The sequence below is a fragment of the Fukomys damarensis genome, unplaced genomic scaffold (genome assembly GCF_012274545.1).
Source record: "Fukomys damarensis isolate Sample0158 unplaced genomic scaffold, DMR_v1.0_HiC HiC_scaffold_35, whole genome shotgun sequence".
Taxonomy (NCBI): Eukaryota; Metazoa; Chordata; class Mammalia; order Rodentia; family Bathyergidae; genus Fukomys; species Fukomys damarensis.
The window spans coordinates 55,301,614-55,322,210 of NW_022900947.1; the positions used below are offsets into that span (position 1 = coordinate 55,301,614).

At 39.8% G+C, this 20,597-nt stretch overlaps 1 protein-coding gene and 1 long non-coding RNA gene across 5 annotated transcripts in view; one reads left to right on the plus strand and one right to left on the minus strand.

Annotated features, from left to right (window-relative positions):
- Positions 1-581: 581 nt before the first annotated feature.
- Ambn (ameloblastin) lies at positions 582-12,827 on the plus strand. 2 transcript variants are annotated; one of them, XM_010606090.2, is made up of 11 exons: positions 582-676; positions 1,492-1,560; positions 3,062-3,127; positions 5,390-5,437; positions 5,880-5,990; positions 7,841-8,077; positions 9,029-9,067; positions 9,320-9,379; positions 9,475-9,519; positions 9,883-9,930; positions 11,843-12,827. In XM_010606090.2, exons 1-11 carry the CDS (start codon positions 662-664, stop codon positions 12,371-12,373), a joined length of 1,269 nt encoding a protein of 422 aa, XP_010604392.2. In that variant the 5' UTR covers positions 582-661; the 3' UTR covers positions 12,374-12,827. The 2 variants fall into 2 exon arrangements, with proteins under 2 accessions (XP_010604392.2, XP_019060360.2); XM_019204815.2 differs by lacking the exon at positions 9,883-9,930.
- Positions 12,828-18,020: 5,193 nt separating this feature from the next.
- The window catches only part of LOC104849593, a 30,087-nt gene continuing 27,510 nt past the window's right edge, over positions 18,021-20,597 (minus strand). For 2 of the 3 annotated variants that reach the window (XR_776790.2, XR_776788.2), the window contains one exon: positions 18,021-18,676. This is a non-coding gene — a long non-coding RNA (uncharacterized LOC104849593). Of the gene's footprint in view, positions 18,677-20,551; positions 20,582-20,597 lie in introns of those variants that run through there. The other variant, XR_776789.2, reaches the window with a different exon arrangement.

Sequence of the window (20,597 nt, forward strand, 5' to 3'; positions counted from 1 at the left end):
AAATATCTAGGAGATTCCAAGCAAAAATATCACAACACTTTTATCATCCATCTAATATTTTCTTCTTTCCTTTCAAGCCCAGGAAGGTATTTCAGTGTTTCCTTCTAGGGTGTGTGTGTGTGTGTGTGTGTGTGTGTGTGTGTGTGTGTGTGTGTTGGGGGAGGGAGGGAGGGGATGTACTTTCACCACAATAAACAGGAGGGTAAAAATCTTGAGACTGCTGCATTGGGTCACTAGCTTTATCTGCAGATAAATACTTGCACAAAACAGATAATGGCATGCTTTACACCTAGTTTACATATATTTCCCCCAGCTCACCAAAATGATTGTCTTCAGAGCCTATGTCCATTATTCCCTTACGGTCTTCCCTACAATCAAGTTCTCTGAATAAATACAGGGGCTGAGTTACAATTAAAAATAATGAGACCCTACAGGGCAATGTTCTTGCATGCAATAAAAGGGTGTGGACTGATTTCAGGGGCAGAGATTTTTTTCCTCCATTCTGCTCCACTTTGATTGGTGGATTGGCCTTTAAATAAAGGTTTCTGATCTTCCATGCCCGAGAGACACAGAGAGTCCCAGGCACAGTCCAGAAAAAGCTTTAATCTTCTTTTCTTAGAAGTTTCTTGATTGGCATCACCAGTCCCTGAGAGCACTGTGAATGTCATCATCTAAGGTAAAACATGATTTTATAATTTCTGTGTTTCATGTAAGTAAGTTCTTTTTCCTACCTCCAGAGAGGATTTATCTTCATTTGTCACAAGGTGCTAAATATCTTATTGTAATCCAGTAGCATAGTCCAGAGAAGATATGACTAATACCCTTCAGCTTAAATGAGGCTTATCTCTAGAATTTTCATTTTACTGTTTGTGATTATGAGTGTCAGTGATTAATTATAAAGATATTAAAAGATAAGCAAATATCTTTGGTAGTCAGCTTCAAAGACACTTTCAACTTATCAAATAAAGAGATACTTTAAGAAAAAAGACCGAATTTGAGGAATATTTTCCTTTCCACAGCAAAGGAAATTAACATATTCAACTTACTCTAGTTTGTAAAAGATAAGTTTTGCCATGGTTGTGCAAATAACCTAAATATCAAACGATATGCCAAATATCTGCCGATGATGAGGCAAAGATAAACTCTTGTGAACTGTACTTGAAAGCCAATGTTTCACCTGATAGAAGGATTTTTAAATTCATGTTCATTTTACAAAATGAAGCATATCATCTAAAGAGTGTCCACAGGGGTGGTCCCTAAATACTCATTTAGACTGTAGCTCCACTAAAAAGTGCTTAGATGTTTTTCATTGTTTGTCAGTTTATTCCAGGAAATAATAAATATGTCAGTTGCTTAGCAACATCCTGCTTTTTGTTGTTTTTTTTAAATCTGATTGTCTTGAAAAAATAGACTCAGATTCTTTTTTTAATGTCTTTAACTGTTTGAAGTAAAAATTCATGTGACTTAGTTCTCCAACCATCTGCACTGTAGATTCCACTTTTTAAAATGAAGGACCTGATCCTGCTCCTGTGTCTCCTGAAAATGAGCTTCGCGGTGCCGGTGAGTTTGTCCGCTAGAACGGGCCCTGGACAGCTCTGGACTGTTGGGTGCCAGGAAACACTGAAGGGAAGTGGGCTGAGGCCCACGCATGGGTTCTGCTCTTGACCCAGTGGTACAGCTGCTTATGCATCAAAAGCCTTGCCATCCAAAAGCAGAACATCACACATAACTTTTCTACTACATAAAATATTTAAAATATCCCCAAGATAATTTCTAAGTCTTATTTGACTCATTTAAAGTTAAAAGACTTAAATGGTCTCCACCATGCCATAGCACACTTTTATTATCAACTCCTTGCTGTAATTATGAAACTGAAATGGGAACAGGATATTGTTCTGGACAAAGAAGTACTTTTCTTTACATTTTAAGCACAATATTAGCCAAATTACTATGGCTGCAAAACTGAGCTAAATGATTGCAGTTAAAGTACTAAGTAAGTTTACTTGCAAGTGTGAAGTTGTGTGATTGAGCTGATGCTTCTTTTTTTGTTTCCTTTTTTTATTTTTTTGGTACTGAGCATTGAACTCTGGACCTTGTGCTTGCAAGGCAGAAGCGGAGCCACTGTGCTAAATCCCTGATGTTTCTGAAATCAAGCACATCACAGCAATGGAGCTGACTGTACATTACAGTCCCATAGCTGCCTATATTTAAGAAAAAATACCTTCAATATGAACTGAAAATATAAACATGGATCAGCAGGTTTATGCAACGTCTTTCACTAAAGCTAATGGACGACTTGCTGACACCCTTGGTATATAGGAGGCAACTTAGCTTCTGCACGTCAGTTTTCTCACTGTCATGATCTCACACTGTGGCCTGTAGGAGTTTTTGAAAAGCATGTGAAAATTTAGCTCAAGTCTGACCCTTTTACTTTTTTAAGTAATTATTTTTTAAGAATGTAGAATATTCTTTTTTGTGGTGCTGGGAATTGAACCTAGGGTCTTTGTACTTAGCTACATCCTCAGTGTCTCACTAAGTCACTAAATTGCTGAGGCTGAACTCAAACTTGAAATCCTACTGCCTCAGCCTCCCAGGATAGCCACCAGACCTGGCTATAAAGTAATCTTAGTTTTATATTCTGGTACCTTATTTTATTTCTCATTGTGTAAACTAAATAAAATTTTGCTTTTAAAGTAGGATCAGGGATATAGCTCAGTGGCACCATGCCTGCCTGGCAAGTAGAAGATCCTGAGTTCAATTCCTGGTACCAGAAAAAATAAATAAATAAATAAAGCAAGCAAGTAAGTAACATAACATTAAGATGCACACAAAAAATAGATGGTTCATTTGGGAGCGAGATTATTAAACATTATAAAGCTCTCAAATAAATTTGTCCATACTTTGTCCAAAAGCCCAAGTGATTTGAGTAGTAAGCCAAGTTGGCAGCCCCTAAAATTAGCCCTCATGTACTAGGGGACTTTCTACTCCCAGCACACATTTAATGAACATGCTCAAGGAAGCTTCTTGCCAAGAAAACTCAAAAGCATTTCTTTCCATTCAGGCATTTCCTCAGCAGCCGGGGGCACCAAACATGGCACCACCAGGCATGGCTAGTTTGAGTCTGGAGGTATGTAGTATTAGAGCCTTCTTATGTTATCTTTACGTTGGTTATATTCTTGATTGTGGAGAGATATAATGGACTGACTCTGAGTTTTCCTAGTCACAGTCTATGGCTACCATCCTGCGCAGTTCTAGAGAAGTTAATGATACTTATTAGAGTTATATCTTGTAAGTCTACTGAAAATTTAAATGCTTAGATGTTTTAAGTTTGAGAACATCATCTCTATCAAAGTAATAGTAATTACTAATACCTAATATATTATAGATGCCTCAACATAATCACTACATTTAATTAAAACCCTTTTTCTATAGTTGCAAATGGTTTATATTTAGCCTTGCTGCTTATAATCTTATCTGATAAAGTTGACATGCAGAAAACTCATTTGACTGTTTATAAGAAGCACTGTAAGTAGCATTAAGAGTTGCATAGCATATGAGACCAAAGAGACAGACTACAGAGTGGGAAGACATGATTGCCAGATAATGCTTGGACAAGGGCTAATATCCAGAAAATAGGAAGAACTCAAAAAAATAGACCTCCTCGCCTGAAAAAAATGGACAACTGAAATGAACAGACACTTCTCAGTAGAAGTACAAGTGGCTAAGTACATGATAAAATGTTCAGCATTTTTGGCAATTTAAAAAAAATGCAAAAAAGAAAACCCTGATATTCCTCCTTACTCCAGTAAGAATAGCTATTATCAAGAATTCAAAAGACAACAAATGCTGGCAAGGTTGTGGGGAAAAGAAACACCTCTACATTTTTGGTAGGAATGTAAACTAGTACAACCACTACAGAAGTCAATATAGAGATTCCTCAAAAAAATTAAACATAAAAATTCCATTTGATACAGCTATTCCTCAACTGGGTATCTTTCTAAGTTAAAGTTATCATATCACAGTGATATATGCACACCATATTTATAGCAGCAAAACTCATAACAACTAAATCTTGGAAGTAACCTTTATGCCCATCAACCAATGTATGGATAAAGAAAATGTAGTACTGCTCAGCCATAAAGAAGGATAAACTTGAGTCATTTGTAAGAAAATGGATGGATCTTGAGGCTATAACACTTAAGGGAAATAAGTCAGGCACAGAAAGGTTAATTTTGCATGATTTCTCGAATATGAGACTCAACTAAGAGAAAAAAAGGTTGGTAGGAAATAGAAAATAGACTGTGGAGATGGGAAGGGATCTGGGAAGGAGGAGGAGGAAGGAGGAGTAAAAATGATCAAGACATGGTATGTACATATGCCATGTCCCCAAAATAAACATAATTATTACATATTGCAACTTATACTAGTAAAAAATAGCATTAACAGTATACTAAACTTCCTATGTAGTTTTAATGTAGTTCTTATAAATAATATGTATTCTGTTTAGAAAACTCCAGCAGAATAGAAATTTTTTGAGTAATATCAATAAAAAGGTTGACAGTTTAAATAGAGATCTATAAGATCAAGAATATCACAATTTTTCACAAGGGTTTACAAAATTTTGTATCATAATAATCTAGGGCAGCCCATACACACGTGGGGCCAGATGTTCATTTCACACAGAAGGTAATTTCGCTGAGCTTGCTCACTTTTTAATTCGACTACAAAACACTCTAAATATCTTCCCATTAAAAAAAACTGATTTGGGGGGTGGGTGGGGATACCGTGGATTGAATTCAGGACTTTGCGTTTGTGAGGCAGGTGGTGGCACCACTGAGCTAAATCTCCGGCCCAAAACTGCAGCAGAAGCACGCTAGATGATCTACCCAGATACTCTTTCCTCCAGTGTTTGTTATATGCATAATTTTGAGGGTTTTTTTTTTTTTACTTCAGAAAAATGTCAAAAGTTGGGGAATTTTTTTGCTTCATTTTATTTGTTCAAATTCCTTTTTCTTTTCAGACTGAATTTGTAAGAGTTAAAATAATTTAGGTGACAGGAGAAAGTTAAGAAGCAATGTCTTCACAATTACCTCTATATTTATTTCAGTTGAATGAGCTGTTTTTCCATTTTCAATGTGACCCCTTTAACTGATACTTTTTCAATGTTTTTAAAATCAATGTTTTGTAAAAGCAAGTTTATTATTTTAATAGAACAACAACTGCAGCAGATTTTCGATCATCTTTCAGTGATAATTTGTATCTGCTTTTGCTTTATTCAGATTTACCTACCCCAAGTTGTTTTGGACGATAAGAATCAAGAGAAATCAGTTGCTCCAAAAGAACAGATAATCTATGGGACAAACACTAACACACTTTTTTTTCTTGATAGACAATGAGACAGTTGGGAAGTTTGCAAGGATTAAATGCACTTTCTCAGGTAATCACATTTTCAAAATTTTTATTAATATTTGAAAATAATAATGATGATGGCAGTGGTGGCAGCAGCATTGTAATTCATAAAACTTGTTTATGAGTGGGCAGCATTCTAAAGGTTGAAAAAACAAGTAATTGAAACAAATAAAACAAAATAAGGCAATGTGACAGGGAAAAATAAAAACAATATTAAATTGTCATTAGATTAATAAAAAACCTTTTGTGACTTACAGATTTTATTATATGGCTGTAACACCAGTGTTTAAAGAGCTAAATCTCAAAAAAAATTTATGGAAATACATAAGTCTTGCTCAGAGAGAAATTTCAGTTTATTGGAAGCAAGAATTTGCCCAGACATTTCACATTCACCAACATGACTTTCACCTTTTGATTTGTCTTCATAATATTAATGTGTAAGAATGGTCATTTTTCCTCCATGTCTTTAGTATTCCAGATTAGGCTTGGGGAAATCACTTAATCCTTTGTGGCTACAAGGTCTCCTCCCACCACCTTCCCCTTTCCCATGGCTGAGACCAAGAGAACATGAAACTCAACAGGTAAGTTGATGGCACTGATGTGTTTCAAATTTCAAGATGTGACATCTTTCCCTACTTGCCTTCTGGAAGTTATGATATACTAGCAATAGAAAAGAACCAGTAATTTTTAAAACAATTATAGTAATTTCAAATTTTATAATTGTTTTTAATCACAGGAAAATATTTAAAATTTTCAACCATTTTAGTATTTATTTCAAGAAAGACATGGCTTCCAAAATATAGCCGGGGATTTAGCTCAGTGGTTCAGTGGCCTGCCTTGCAAGCACAAGCACCAGAGTTCAATCCCCGGTACAAAACCAGTAATTTTTAAAACAATTATAGTAATTTCAAATTTTATAATTGTTTTTAATCACAGGAAAATATTTAAAATTTTCAACCATTTTAGTATTTATTTCAAGAAAGACATGGCTTCCAAAATATAGCCGGGGATTTAGCTCAGTGGTTCAGTGGCCTGCCTTGCAAGCACAAGCACCAGAGTTCAATCCCCGGTACAAAAAAAAATGAAAGCATACTATCCTGGACAATTTCCAACTTAATCAAAATTTTCTAAATAATTCTTTAAAGGCAAATTTCAAATGATAACAAAAATTCTCATTAAAGCATAATGAACTTAATCGAGAATGTGACATAGGAAGAAAATGGCTAAAGGGGAAGTGTGAAGGGGAAGGGAAAGGAAATAAGGGAAAAGGAAAAATGAAAAAATGGAAACAAAGTCTTTGTAAATAGGAAAGGGTGAAGGGAGTGAAGGGAAGACAGGGGTATGAGGAAAAAACAAGAACCAAGTAAAGGTACAAGATCCCAAAGATAAATGTAACGGTATTGTTTGCTTTAAATGTACCAATAAACTTAATGGGAAAAAAATTAGTGAACCCTTTAAAGATCTATAAATCAACCTGTTGACATAATTTATTAGATGCCTAATAAGTATACTAATCAAATTGTGCTTGAGAGTAGGGACTACTACATTTTATTTGTTTTGGTTTTGTTGTTTTTTGGGGGGGTTGTTTTTTTGTTTTGTTTTGCTTTGTTTTTGAAACAAGGTCTTGCCAAGTTCATGTTGGCCATGTAACCCAGGCTGGGGTTACAAACAGGCAGTGATCCTCCTGCCTCAGCCTCCCAAGTGCTGGGATTACAGGTGTGCACCACCACACCCAACTTGGTTAATACATTCTAGGATAGCTCCAAGGCTCAGGAAATTTCAAACCTGATTGGGAGATAAAACAACATACTTCAGGGTACTAAATTGCGAGGTAGAAGAAATGAATACCTTGGGAGTTGAAACATAGGCAATTATCACAGCAAAGCATAGCCAAATAATTCTGAGGCTTCCGTGCCAATCTGAGGAGTTTACAGCTCATTTACAAGGGATATGCAGCTATTTACCACAAGTAATCTCTAAAGGAAGCAAAAGAAACTGGTGGTTTTGACAGAAGCTTTAAATTCCAAGACCCTGTCTCAAAAAAAAAAAACAAACAAAAAAAAAAAAGCCAAATATGCATATTTCTCTTTCACCTGGCTGGGGACAAGGACTTAATGACAAATACTTATAGTCCAATAACAGAATAGTAAAATAAAGATACACACTGGTAATCAAGACAACCAAGAGGAAGAAGTGACTCACTGCAGCAGAAAGTTCCAGTAGTCTTCCATGTTCCTGAGCAATGGTGGCCCCAAAGAGGGTAGGGGAGGCAAGCACACACAGAATTTTCTCAAATGACACTGACTCTACATCTAGACAAGTCCCTAACCCACTGCCATCCGGACCATACCCAAGGCCTTTTGCTAGACAAGCTCTTGGCCGCAGGTCAGGGAACCATCCCTTCCTGACACTATTCTCAAATCTTCTACAGTATGAGTATTCTGTGCCGGTGCATCCCCCACCTCTCCCATCTCAGCCATCCCAGCAGCCTCCACAGGCAGGCCTGAAACCTTTCCAGCAGCCCACTGCTACCCCTGCTGTCCAGGATACACCCCCGAAGGGAGGGCCTCAGCCTCCGATGCACCCCAGACAGCTGCCCTTGAAGGATGGAGAAATGCCAGAGGCTCATCAGCAAGTGGCCCCAACAGAGATGGCACTAAATCCTGAGGTAATTCATCCATCTTCTCCCACTCCCCCTCATGCTGGGGACAGAACCCAGGGTCTGGTACAGGTTAGGTGAGCACTGTACCACTGAGTTACAGACCTAGCCCACAATAATTATTTTCTCTAAAATCAGATTAGGATCACCTACTAAGCTAATGAATGAAAACCAATTTGCAAGCCATATTCAAACAATCACAGCCCTCAGGCCTAATGCACTAAAATATGTTATTAAGTAGCCTTTACTTTAAGGACTTATTTTTTAGTAGAATATAAACATCCATTTTTCTGGTCTTTGCCATCTGACACAGTACAGATTCCAAAAGATCTTGTGCCCATAAAACTTGGTTTCTTAGTTGCAAAAGATGAAACCCTCAATAGGAAATAGGACAGCCTGGAGAAGTCCAGGCTATCTATTTCTCTATCTATCGCGTGTGCATGTGTGTGTGTGTGTGTGTGTGTGTGTGTGCATGCATAAGACTGAGGACATGATTAACCCTTCTGCATAGCTATAGGATTATATATTATCTCTCAATAGAGAGATGACAACCATGTAAACATATTTGGAGAAAAAAGTACAATGCATGGAAAAAGAAAGGTACCATATAACCAGCACATTTCACGCATTTAACATTTCCCATAACACCCTGACTACAGTCTTACAAAGATAGATACAGAATTTTCCCAAGGTTAAATAAAGCCTAAGTGGCAGAGGCAGAGTTCAAATCAATCACGCACTTCCCCGTCTGAACATGCATTGCTTTTACTCTGCGCGGTGTTATCCACCCTCAACTGACACGCTTCACCCCATGCCAGGATGCTTCAGCCATGCACCAGGCACACTCATAGCTCACTCCCAAAAGACTAAAAGAAAAAGCAAAACACAGTTTGCAACTGTCTTACTGGGTGTAAATTTGTCTATTTTGAGTGTTAACTCTAATATTTATATATGATGCAGCTCTCAGGACTGGATTTTGCAGACCCACAAATTCCATCAGTAAGTACAGATCTCAATGACATACTTTCTTAGGAAAAAAAACTCTGTATTTCAAAAAAGTTGAATAAAAATTTTAAATCATCCTATTTATCTACGAATATGAAGTATTGTGGGTCCCTTTACTTTATTAAACATCTAGTACTAATTTGTCAAACTAAACCATCTGAAAATACATTTGATACAATGCATAGAAATTATCATAGTAGGAATTTTCCTGTGTGAATTATTTATTTTGTTTTCTACCACTTAAAGGTGTTCCAAATAGCCCGTTTCATATCTCGAGTCCCAGTGCAACAAAATAAACCATCTACAGTAAGTTTCTTTAATGCCACCTCCCTGTTTACAATTTACTTAAAAGTGTTGTCTTTGGAAAACTTATTTTATGATAACTATTTTATTTTGTTTAGCTTTATCCAGGAATGCTTTACATGTCCTATGGAACAAATCAACTGGTAAGTCTATTCTATAAAAGGTAGGCATTTTTAATTAAATGTCATCTTACAAGGCAAATTATACAAACCCAGACTTCACACAAAACATTCCAAATAACTATTGCCTAAATACCTACAATAGCAATTGAAATACTACAGAGGCACATTTCCTATTTGGAGAACTCTGGCCAGACATACACACAATGGCATTAAAGAAAAAGTAAATTTTAGATCTGACAAATTGGCTCTGTATGCCGCCTCTGGCCACAGCATCAATACTAAGGGTTAGGGGAATGCTGAGTGACCTGGAACTTGTCTCGAGTAGCTAGGAGGGTATCAGGAGGCGGCTGGTTCGTGATCTGATGCACTGTTCCCTTTGAACAGAGTGCCCCTGCAGCAAGACTTGGCTTCATGAGTTCAGAAGAAATGCCCGTAAGTAGCACCTTCTAACTCTCTGACAACGGTGTCCAGGGACAGACAACCAGAGGTGACTGCTACAGGAGACACTGACGATGAAAGTAGCCCAGAGAGCTCAGGACTCAGACTCTTCTACTCCAAAACCAAATGCTTGATTCTAAGCCAGTGTCAAAAGGCTTCATTTTATGTCCTATACAGCCATTTACCTCTGAGTGATGCCAAACCTTGAGCACAGGGTTTGACCTGAGCCCTTGTATATGCACAGAAGCCACACTCTCCTGAAGGACCACCCTCACTGACCTGCAGCACTTCAAAGGAAAAGACACAGGTGGTGCATGCAGGGTTCCTCTTCCTCTTAGGGCCATTTCACCTCCAAAATACCCACTTCAGGAACAGCATAAGTAATTCAAAACTCAAAATTAAAGTCCAAACAGGGAAATAAAGTTAACCAACTTTAAAATCTGATTATTATAAAATTTCAAAGTGCACTAAGTAAGTTTAATCTTATTTTGTTATCCATACACATTATAAGATTTGAGATCTACTAATTCATACAGCTTGACCTTTTCTTATATCTCATCTGTTAAAGTACAAAAGAAAATAAAAGCCACACTGAATTAACAAGTCCTTGTTGACTACTCATCCTATCAAATCAGATTACTAAACACACACACATTCTTTCTCTAAAAGGAAACTCACTCCTGAACATTTTCGAGTGCCTTCTATGCACCTTACCCATAGGAAGCTAGGAAGATACTGAAGATGAGACCAATCCAACTCCTTTGGGAAGGAGCTTCTAGCCTAACAAATGGAAAAGATAAGGAGAACACATAACACCACATTCAGGAGATAGAGATGACCATTTCATCATTGGGAAACAGGAAGTAAGAAAAGACACCCCGGCACAGGAGTCACAGTGGCATCTCGGAAGAGATCATGTGAAAGCTGAGACTCAGTAAAGAGCCAGGAGGAAGTAGAAAGAAAGAGCACAGTGTCTGCAATGCTCCAAGGCAGACTGGAAATCAGAAGTTCAAGTTAAGTGCAAATTACTGCCTTGCAGTATCACTAAATTGTTTACATTCTGACTAATACTCAAAAGATTTTGTGGTAGCTTATGAAAAACGTACAATAAATACAACAAACAACTGAAGGTAGGACTTTGAGGAGTTGAAACTGTGAGGAAATCAGAATATGTAAGAGCAAATCACACAGCTCTGCTCAGTTGCAAATAGCCCAAGATTTTGGTTCCCATATTTTCAGTAGCAAAGGTAGAAAATGGAACACACTTATGTGCCCACAACAAAGAAATATTTTAGTTCCTCCAGAAAAATCAGGCTTTTTCTTGTACTTATTCTAAAAGGAGGAGGGGTGAGAGAAAGAAGGGAGGGAAAGAAGGGAAAAGGGAGAAAGAGAGGGAAGGGAGGGAGAAAGGAAGGAAGGAAAGAAGACAAGGAAAGAGAAAAAGGAAGAAAAAAATTTACATGGGGCTTCATTCATTTGGAGGATATTCACAAATACCACGACAAAATCCTTCAAAACACCTCGCAATATATGTACTTATGAATCTGATGTCTGTCTATTTATGATGGTAGTACCCATTTCAATTTCTTACTGTTTCTTTACAACGGAATTCAAACTGTCTCAAGCATTGCTTCTATTTGGCCAGCATACTGCTCCCCTTCTTTCCTTCTCCCTAAGTGGGGAAGGGTCTGTGCCTTTCACAGAAGTGCCCTTCCCCTGCCCAAATATAGGTGTAGAACCCTCTCCCGTGTATTTCAACCACAGGCTTGCAAGAAATGTGTTCACACAAAGCTATCTGCCAGCTCCCTATTCTCTATCAGTTTTTCTGTAGTTTCTCAGGTATAACTGCAAACGTATGGTTAGTAGTAGGTAATAAGGGTGGCTTTGATAAATGTTTGATTTCCAGGGAGGAAGAGGGGGACCCATGACCTACGGAGCCCTGCTGCCAGGATTTACAGGCATGAGGCACACCATTAGAAGGATGCCCCAAGATCCAAACATGGCTGGAGACTTCACTCTGGAATTTGACTCCCCGGCTGCAACTAAAGGCCCAGAAAAGGGAGAAGGTGCACAAGGCTCCCCACTGCAGGAGGCCAACCCAGACAATCCAGAAAACGCAGCTCTTCTTTCCCAGATAGCACCTGGTGCTCAGGAAGGGCTCCTCGGTTTCCCTAATGACAATGTCCCCAGCATGGCAAGAGGCCCTGCAGGGCAGAGGAAGAGACCTCTTGGGGTCACCCCAGCAACCACTGACCCACTGATGATCCCTGAATTAGCTGAGGCTTATGAGACCTATGATGCTGATGTCACCACACCCCTGGGAGAAGCTACCATGGAAACCACAATGACCCCAGATACTCCGCAATCACTGATGCCAGGAAACAAAGCCCACCACCCCCAGGTGATGCACAACGCATGGCGTTTCCAAGAGCCCTGACAGCCTCAAACCCTCAGTTTGCTTCTGTGTGCACAAGCTGCACAGCTTCATCCCTGTAGTGTACCTCTTCGCTAAAACACTGGCTGGCTACCCTCCTGCAGCACAGGCATTAAAGCACCATGCATATATTAATAAATATGAGTGGCTAGAAATAGCTTAGGTTCCCTTCTTGCTTTTATTCTCTTATTGAAATAAAATGTGTCAAATGTCTCCATGATTTAGAAATACAATTAATAACACGAGAGCAAGTGTAAGAGTGTCCGCATTTGATAAGCTTGTTTCTTAGCTGTCTTAGTCATTATAGGATTCCTCCTGTGAGCATCATAACACTATTATATCCAGAAAATGTGGTACTGCTTTTCTCTCTAAGCAAAGGCACGTAGTCTCAGAATTCTAAGCTATTTCATTTAAACTTTATGGAATGGGGATTGGTGCAGAACCCCTAACTGGTATTACTGGGTTTCATATATTGGATTACAATTCTCATTTGTAGAGTATTTTATTTAACCTAGTAAAAGAAAAACAATTAGTCTATTTTAAATAAAGAATTTTTTCTCACTGGATATATCAGGAATATACGCTTATTATTTATATAAAGATAGTTAAGAAAAGCATATGCACCCCTACCTTTGCTATATACATTTTATTCAATTCATTCATCTTTTTTCTTTCATTCAGAGTTTGCTGAATATCTACCTAAATCCTAGGCACTGTGCAAGGATCAGGCACATAGCCCTTTCCTTTAAATGCCACAATGGACATGATTGGCAAGTAGATAAATAATCACAATAATAACAAAACCACTCTAGGCCAAGCTCAATTATTTCACATGTATTGCCTCCCAACAATACTGCAAAACAGATACACTCAATGCTACAGCACACATGAAAAACACTATGAAAAGACCAAGTACAAGGTGCCCCTAGAACCACAGAGAATAGGCACCTAATCTAGTTTAAGTGGCACTGGAGGGCTTGGAAGGGATCAGGCAAGTTTCCACAGGACGGTATCAAAAACATCTGCAAAACGAGGCCCTCCACAAGAGCTGTGTGGGAATTAGCTAAATCCCAAGAAATGTAACATGGGGAAAGGAGCTGTAGAAAATGACCCTTGCCTGCCGTCAAGGATGGGTGTGTATGAGTCTGGGCTACATGCCCAAAGTAAGAGATCGCAAGCCCAGATGTGATCAGCACAGAAAACCAGCCTTCTTTCTCCTCAGTTGCCCAGCCCAGGTCTTAGACTACATAGAACTCAGTCTCCTCCCTACCCTGATGAAGAGTTTAGGTGATGCAGCCAAGGAAGGAGAGCCCTGAGATACCATCAACCTGACATTCTTTGGGAGCCTTAGCAAAGCATGATGTTCACGCCACTCCATAGGCTGGAGCTGCTGACCTTCAAGTTGCTCTAGCAAAGGTCGTGAGGGCAGGAGAATGACTTCTATAGTAGCCAGCAGATAGCAAGATCCACCTTAGCATGCCTGACAGCCTTGTAAAAATCAGTGTAGTCAAAGACAGAAAGATTTGTGTTTAAACCTTGATAGTGTATATGAGACTTTCATCTTGTGTCTATATTTTTATTTTTTGTAACGGCCTGCTCCCTAGCTCACAGAGCTACTGTGAGAATTAAATGAGGTAAACAGATGAAATTGCTGAATTGTAGCAGTTTCCTTATTTTTCAGTGGATCCATTGCATAAAGAGAATTCAGCCAAACAGCAGCAGCAACGATGGAAGAGTGAATTGTTCCCATTATTTGATGAACCTATGCCTTTCCATTCACCTTCTATGCCTTGCCTTTCTGGTCCTTCTTTGAATGCACAAGCACTGCAAGACCACATGTGCTGACAAATGTTACCACATCAGAGGTCAAAATTGACTTTGGCTACTAGTAGGCTGGGGGCTTAATAGCTAGCAACAATAGCTAAATCAGTTTTGGTGAGGAGAGATCTATGTTGTGGGGTCCTTCAAATGACTTCTGTCCCTGCCACTACTGTCTCTGAACACTGGTCCACTGAGTAAATACTAACACTGTCAGGGAAAGAAACTGAATGTCACCCCACACGAGGGACCATCTTGATTACGGAGAATCTCCTCCACCATGGATTCCCTCTACCAGGATGTAAACACATGAGAAATAAATATCTTCATACCATGCCCCATTCAGAGAGGTCTTCCTACACTACATTTCTTCTAGACACTCCTTATCACCAAACTTCTGATTTTATTCTTTCCAAAGCCCTGGCTAGGTGGCCAATATGGAGAACCTTGAGTCAGTGTAATTCAATCTCTCAGGCTATCTCCTTTTCCACACGAAATAGTTAAGCAGATACCTAATTTAAAACTCTGCTGACTGAGTGGTGTTGCAGTACACTAACTGGCCAACGTCTAACCGATACCAGAATACCAAACAGAAATCCATGACTCAGACACACACTTTTCCTCTCCATAAATTGGTCACAGGCAGGGTAGCGTTTAATCGATTCTCTGTCTGGAACACTTTTGACAATGAAAGGAGTATTATTAATCATTAGTCTGGGAAACAGTATAAACTAGGACTACCTAGGGTAAACCTGGATATGTTGCAATCTACTCACAAAGAACTTCCGATGAATAGAAACATGTGGACTGAGCAAAAGGTATCAAAGTTACAAAGAAGAATTATATGGAAGTCATTTCCACTGCTGTTGTTCATCTTCAGTTTGCTGGTTCAGTGCGTTGTATATCACACAGACCATTTGCAGCACTTAAATGTCATAATCACGTAGCCTCTGCTACTCCTCTCCTTGCAGGGTGGGCTGCAGGTCCCACACTGTTGCAGATACTTCCAATACACTGGCGCCTTCTGAGTTGAATGCAGCATGGACCTCCTTCAGGTTCCAGGTCCTATTCAAAATTTTCAGCCTTTCAAGTTATACAATATGTGTTATATGTTGTCTTCAAAACACAAAGAAGTATAAAAAAAAACGGTGTTTCTTAGTGAAGGGTAGCACAAGAAGCACCAAACTGCCAATAACATTTAGCTATCTTAATATGTGTTGGACTCCTAGAGCCCCATACCCACGAACTTTTGCAGTATTTGTGTTCTGCCCTTACTCAAATCCTGTTGCACAGTGTCTTCAAAGTCCTGGACAGTTGTGGTGTCTTATGGAATATGAAGGTGATCGAGGACATTCAGGACAATGTTAGAACACACTGCAGGACCGCTGACATAGTCCTAGGGCAAAACATCATCAGCTAGTATTATTCCTGTCTCTTAATAGTAAACTACTTCTGATTTTTCTTACTGACTAGAATAGAAAGAAATCATCTGACAGATAGCTTCACACAAGTGCCCTCTGCTATATTAATTTGTCCCACAAAAGTTGCCACATCTGGAAATAAATCTGCAACTGGAAACACCTGATTGAGTTTGCAGTAACTCCCCATGCAACACCCATGACCCATTTAGTTTCAGTATCAGCCTAATAGGTAATTTACATGGAGAAGCAGCAGAACATCTTCCTTGTATCTCATCAGTGGTGACACTGATCTCTGCATTCCCCAGAGAGGTCAGTTCTGGGGTCAGTTCTTCCTTCCAGTTGGCCCTTTCTACTATATCATTCATTTCCCTGGTGTAGGAATCATTGTGGGATCCTGCCAATTAGTGTAACTATTCTCAGTATGAGTTCTGAGACTAGGAGAAGAACCACATGATAAAGCCACTAGACCCACTATTAGACTGGCACAAACCAAGGTTCCAGTTCTCATTTGACTTCTATAAGCACTAATTAATGTTATAAAGTATTCTTGGGCTCAGGACCACTATATAATGATCCAGAGATTGTGGGTATTTTACTTACCCCACCATGCCACGGTGTCTCCCTAGTAAATTGCTGCAGTTCCCTCTACAGGAAACTTCCACGATATAGTCATGTGGGCATGTTGCAGGGTCTTCCTTCATGGGGATTTGGTGTCACCCAACTAAGGGGCTCTAGGTGTAGAAACCAGAGAAAAACTGAATCGCACTGTGATGCGGGGAGTTAGGCTCAGTGGACCTAGAATTTTGATGTCCAGGAGTAACTTAATGGGATATCCATCTGTTTTTTTCTATAGTCCTATGATCAATGAACAATCATTACAGAACACTGTTGGTCACAACATCCTGGTTAGCTGCCGTCCTATGGCTTCTTTCATTCACTGCATTGTCCTTGTCTGGCCTCTGTCACTGCTGACACCATTTTTCTCCACTGAGATTCCTAAGCAGTATCCTTCATTATTATCTGGCCACAGAAAATGAAACCACAAAGCTCTTAGTTTCTTAATGCCTTAGTGATGGAGTGTTTTCTGGGGTCTTCTGGGTGGAGGAAGGCACAGAGTTGACCTAGACTGGACAACATAACATCTTCAGTGCACCAGTGTGTCAGGTGCGGCACGCCTTCCTCTGGGGTAAAGGCAATTATCTTTATGTAACATTTGAATAACAAATGATGCTGGTTTTCCATTTACAAATGGAATTCTTTTCAAAATAAATTTTAATTTTTGAATGCTAGATGAAAAGAAAAATATAAATACTACAGGTTGTAATCAGATGTGGCAAGAATCGTAGACAGTCCTTAAATGACTACACACATGAACTATCTTCACAGAATGCTGATTTAATTCAATCTTCTCGCTTGTGGTTGAGGAGTCCACTGCCTAGAAGAATGATGTATTAGCCTGGCATTTGGGAGGCCAAGGCAGAGGGATTATGAATTCAAAGCCAGACTGAGCTACATAGAGATTCTGTCTCAAAAAAACAAACACGGGGCCGGTGATCTAGCTCAGCGGTTTGGTGGCCTGCCTTGCAAGCGCAAGGACCCAAGTTCAATCCCCGGTACCAAAACACACACACACACACACACACACACACACACACACACACACACACACACACACACACACACACACACACACACACACACACACACACACACACACACACACACACACACACACACACACACACACACACACACACACACACACACATAATGAGAGACAGACAGACAGAGACAGAGAGAAATATTTTTGCTTTTGGAGACTGATGAACCCAGGCCTCCAGATTTCTCATTTAGTGAACCCCACACAGACTCTACACAGCAGTCAAGTTTGCTTTTGTTTTTGTTTTGGAGAATCCAATGAAAGCCATGAGTCAACTTTCCCAAAGAATAAATGGGAAAAAAAACACACAAAATTCTGCTTACAATTTCTGTAATTACTCAGATGAGGCAGTCCTTCCTTGGATCTAAGGTTAAGAAATCCTAACCTAATCAATGTAACTGCCCACTAGTGATGTTATAGGATAAGAAGCAAATGTTCAAACTGGCCCACACTCGGTGTGTAAATGTTACTAGAACTTTATTTCGGTCTTTGTGAAAGCATGTTTCAAACACATAAAGGCTTTGGTCTTCTAAGTGTGCTCCTCTTCTATCCCAACTGCTGAGCACTAAAAGGCTGACTTCTGTAGACAGCGTGTGGCTACCAGTCAGATGACAACAGACAGACAGCACTGCAGTTTACAGAGAGGCCAAACCAGTTTAGACAACCCCTTTCTTCCATAAACATTACAGACTAGGAGAAAAGTAGAAATGGCAGCAACCACAATCCACAGAAGCCAGACATTAGAAACAAAAGCTCCCAGCTTGAGAAATGATCATTATGAGAAATGATCAAATGTTTGTCAAAATGCCTTTTGCTGACGCCTTCAGCTCTTGCCTGAGCTTTCATCTTTCCCCAGGTTCAGCAGCTTTCTGACCAAAGATGCACCTAACAACCAGCTGTATAATGACTTAAAGATAAGCTGCAGCAAGCATAGCTGAGGAAATGACTGTGGACTCTTCAGCATGAATAAGGATTACATTCTAATTTATTCACCAGCTAGAAATACATGGGCACTATTTAAAGAAGTATTTTGAAAATACGGTCAACACTAGAGTTACACGTCTACCACATTTTTGGGCATCATTTCACTGTGAGTAAGGCTGGGAAACCTCCATGAAACAAAGAGGACAGATTCCCAAAGACAGACACCACAGCACTTCTGTGTGTAATGAGCTAATTCCTCCTCACACAGGGTAAAATGGAAGAAGGAAGAGATCCTGGCAGACACAGATGCCCTCGCTGTCTTGGCTGTTGGGGGCTTTCATTCCAAGGCAGCTACTTTCAAGCCAGATTTATGAAATACAGTTTTCCTTTTAACAGCAGATTCTAAAAGATATTTGCCTCCTTCTTCAGTACTGGAACCATGAGCACCCAGAATATATCTTCATGATCGCTCCCATGCTGGTCCTAGAAAACACACTCAGTCAATAGACATTCACAGAAATACAGTGTACAAAGCACAACTCCAGGCATGAGGAAGTGATAATAAACAAACCATCAAGCATTACAGAGCATCAGGTCATGATACACGCAGTGGAGAAAGCTAAAGCCAGATGAGAGAAGAGGGGAGGGATGCAGGGATGGTCAAGGAGGGCTCCCTGACCAAGTGACACTTGAAAGCAGGGATTTTAAAACTCAAAAGTCCTTAGGAAAAAAACTAGCTTATTTTCAACTGAATACCATGCAAACTAAAGAGTCTGTTTATGTCTGCACAAAGCAGAGTACGGGACCCACAATGAGAAGCCAGCCTGAAGCTCCCTGACGAAGAACTGTCAGCCTGGAATCCTATGCTAACTTCTGCCATGTTTTGAGGATCTTCTTAGTCGTAGTGTGGTACCAGTGGGGAAACTCATGCACTAACCCAAACACTGTGCCTAATTTCACTAGGATTTGAAAATATTCCCTTGTTCAAGCAAGAGTGTTCAAGGACAAAAACTGATGTGAGGAAATGAACCACAGGAGGAACAATGGAGGACTGGACGTTGTGCTTGGCTATGGGCAATAGCTAGAGGCAGGAATCCAGCTGGGGTTCTCTCAGTACCATGTCTTTTTTCTTGTCTCTCTCCTCTTATCTACCACTCTGTGTGAGTGTGTACATGTGTGTGTGACACTCTCATTCACATTCCATCTCCCTCTCAGCCTCTCTGCTTCTTGCACCTTTACTACTTGATACTGAATCAGAAACATGGAATATGACATCAGTCATTCAGAATTATTCAAACAGCCAACTACAGTGGCACACAGCTACAATTCCAGCTACTCAGGAGGCGAAGGCAGAAGGATCACAGGTTTGATGCCAGGCCAGGCAACAGTTATATCCTGTCCCAAAAATTTTTTTTTAAAACTTTTTTATAGGGCTGGGAATGTAGATCAGTGGTCAAGTGCTTGCCTAGGATACACTAGGTCCTGGGTTCAGTACTCAGTACTGCAAAATAATAATAATAATAATGATGATGATGATGATGATGATGATGATGATGATGATGATGATAATGGCACAAAACGAGTATTATGTGATGACATTCACATTAAACTAATTCAGTGCCCCCAATTCTGACTCTAACCACAGTGGGTACCCTGGGAAAATAATCAGTCTCTCAAGACCTTAATTCCCTTATCTACACAATAAAGGAAAGGCAGTGGAGGACGGGCAGAGAAGGATAAGAGAGTCCTAGGAGCTGGGTAGCAGAGAGGTGGGAGCTGACTGCACAGCGCCCTGGGATATCTATCTGTAAAGACTGACTTCAGACCCTGGCTGTCATGAGCCTCGGAGGGATGTAGTGGTCAGACTTACGTTTGTAAAGTATCCTTAGCAGCTGAGAATAAACTAAAGAGGAACAAGAAGCAGAGGTACAAGTATGGGGGCAAGAATGGACCACCACAAGTGGAGATGTGTAAAGCGTTCTCATTCTGACCCCTCCGGAGGGTAGAGCTGACAGGGTCTGCTTGAGAATGAGAAGAAAAGTGTCACTGATGCTCCAACATTCTAGGTCTGTGGAAGGGGAAGAACAAAGGCACACATCTTTATGTGACCTCAAGTTCTCTTGTGACTCTGAGTTTTTATGATTTGTAGTTTTTCCCTTTATTCATGGCATTTTCCACTTATTTAGAAATGAGTTCTTTAAAAACTAACAGTATATGCTACCTGTTTTCAGTACTCTTCTCTCTTCAGAAAACTTTACAGCCCGGTGTGATGGCACACGCCTGTAATCCCAGCACTCAGGAGGCTGAGGCAGGAGGATCGCTGTGAGTTCAAGACCAGCCAGGGCTACATAGTGAGTTCCAGGTCAGTCTTGACTACATAGTGAGACCCTGTCTCAAAAAACAA

Coding starts and splice junctions, on each gene's coding strand:
- Ambn (XM_010606090.2), top strand. Junction 3,128..5,389: donor TGGCTAGTTTGAGTCTGGAG/GTATGTAGTATT, acceptor TTTTCTTGATAG/ACAATGAGACAGTTGGGAAG. Junction 9,068..9,319: donor CAGACCCACAAATTCCATCA/GTAAGTACAGAT, acceptor TACCACTTAAAG/GTGTTCCAAATAGCCCGTTT.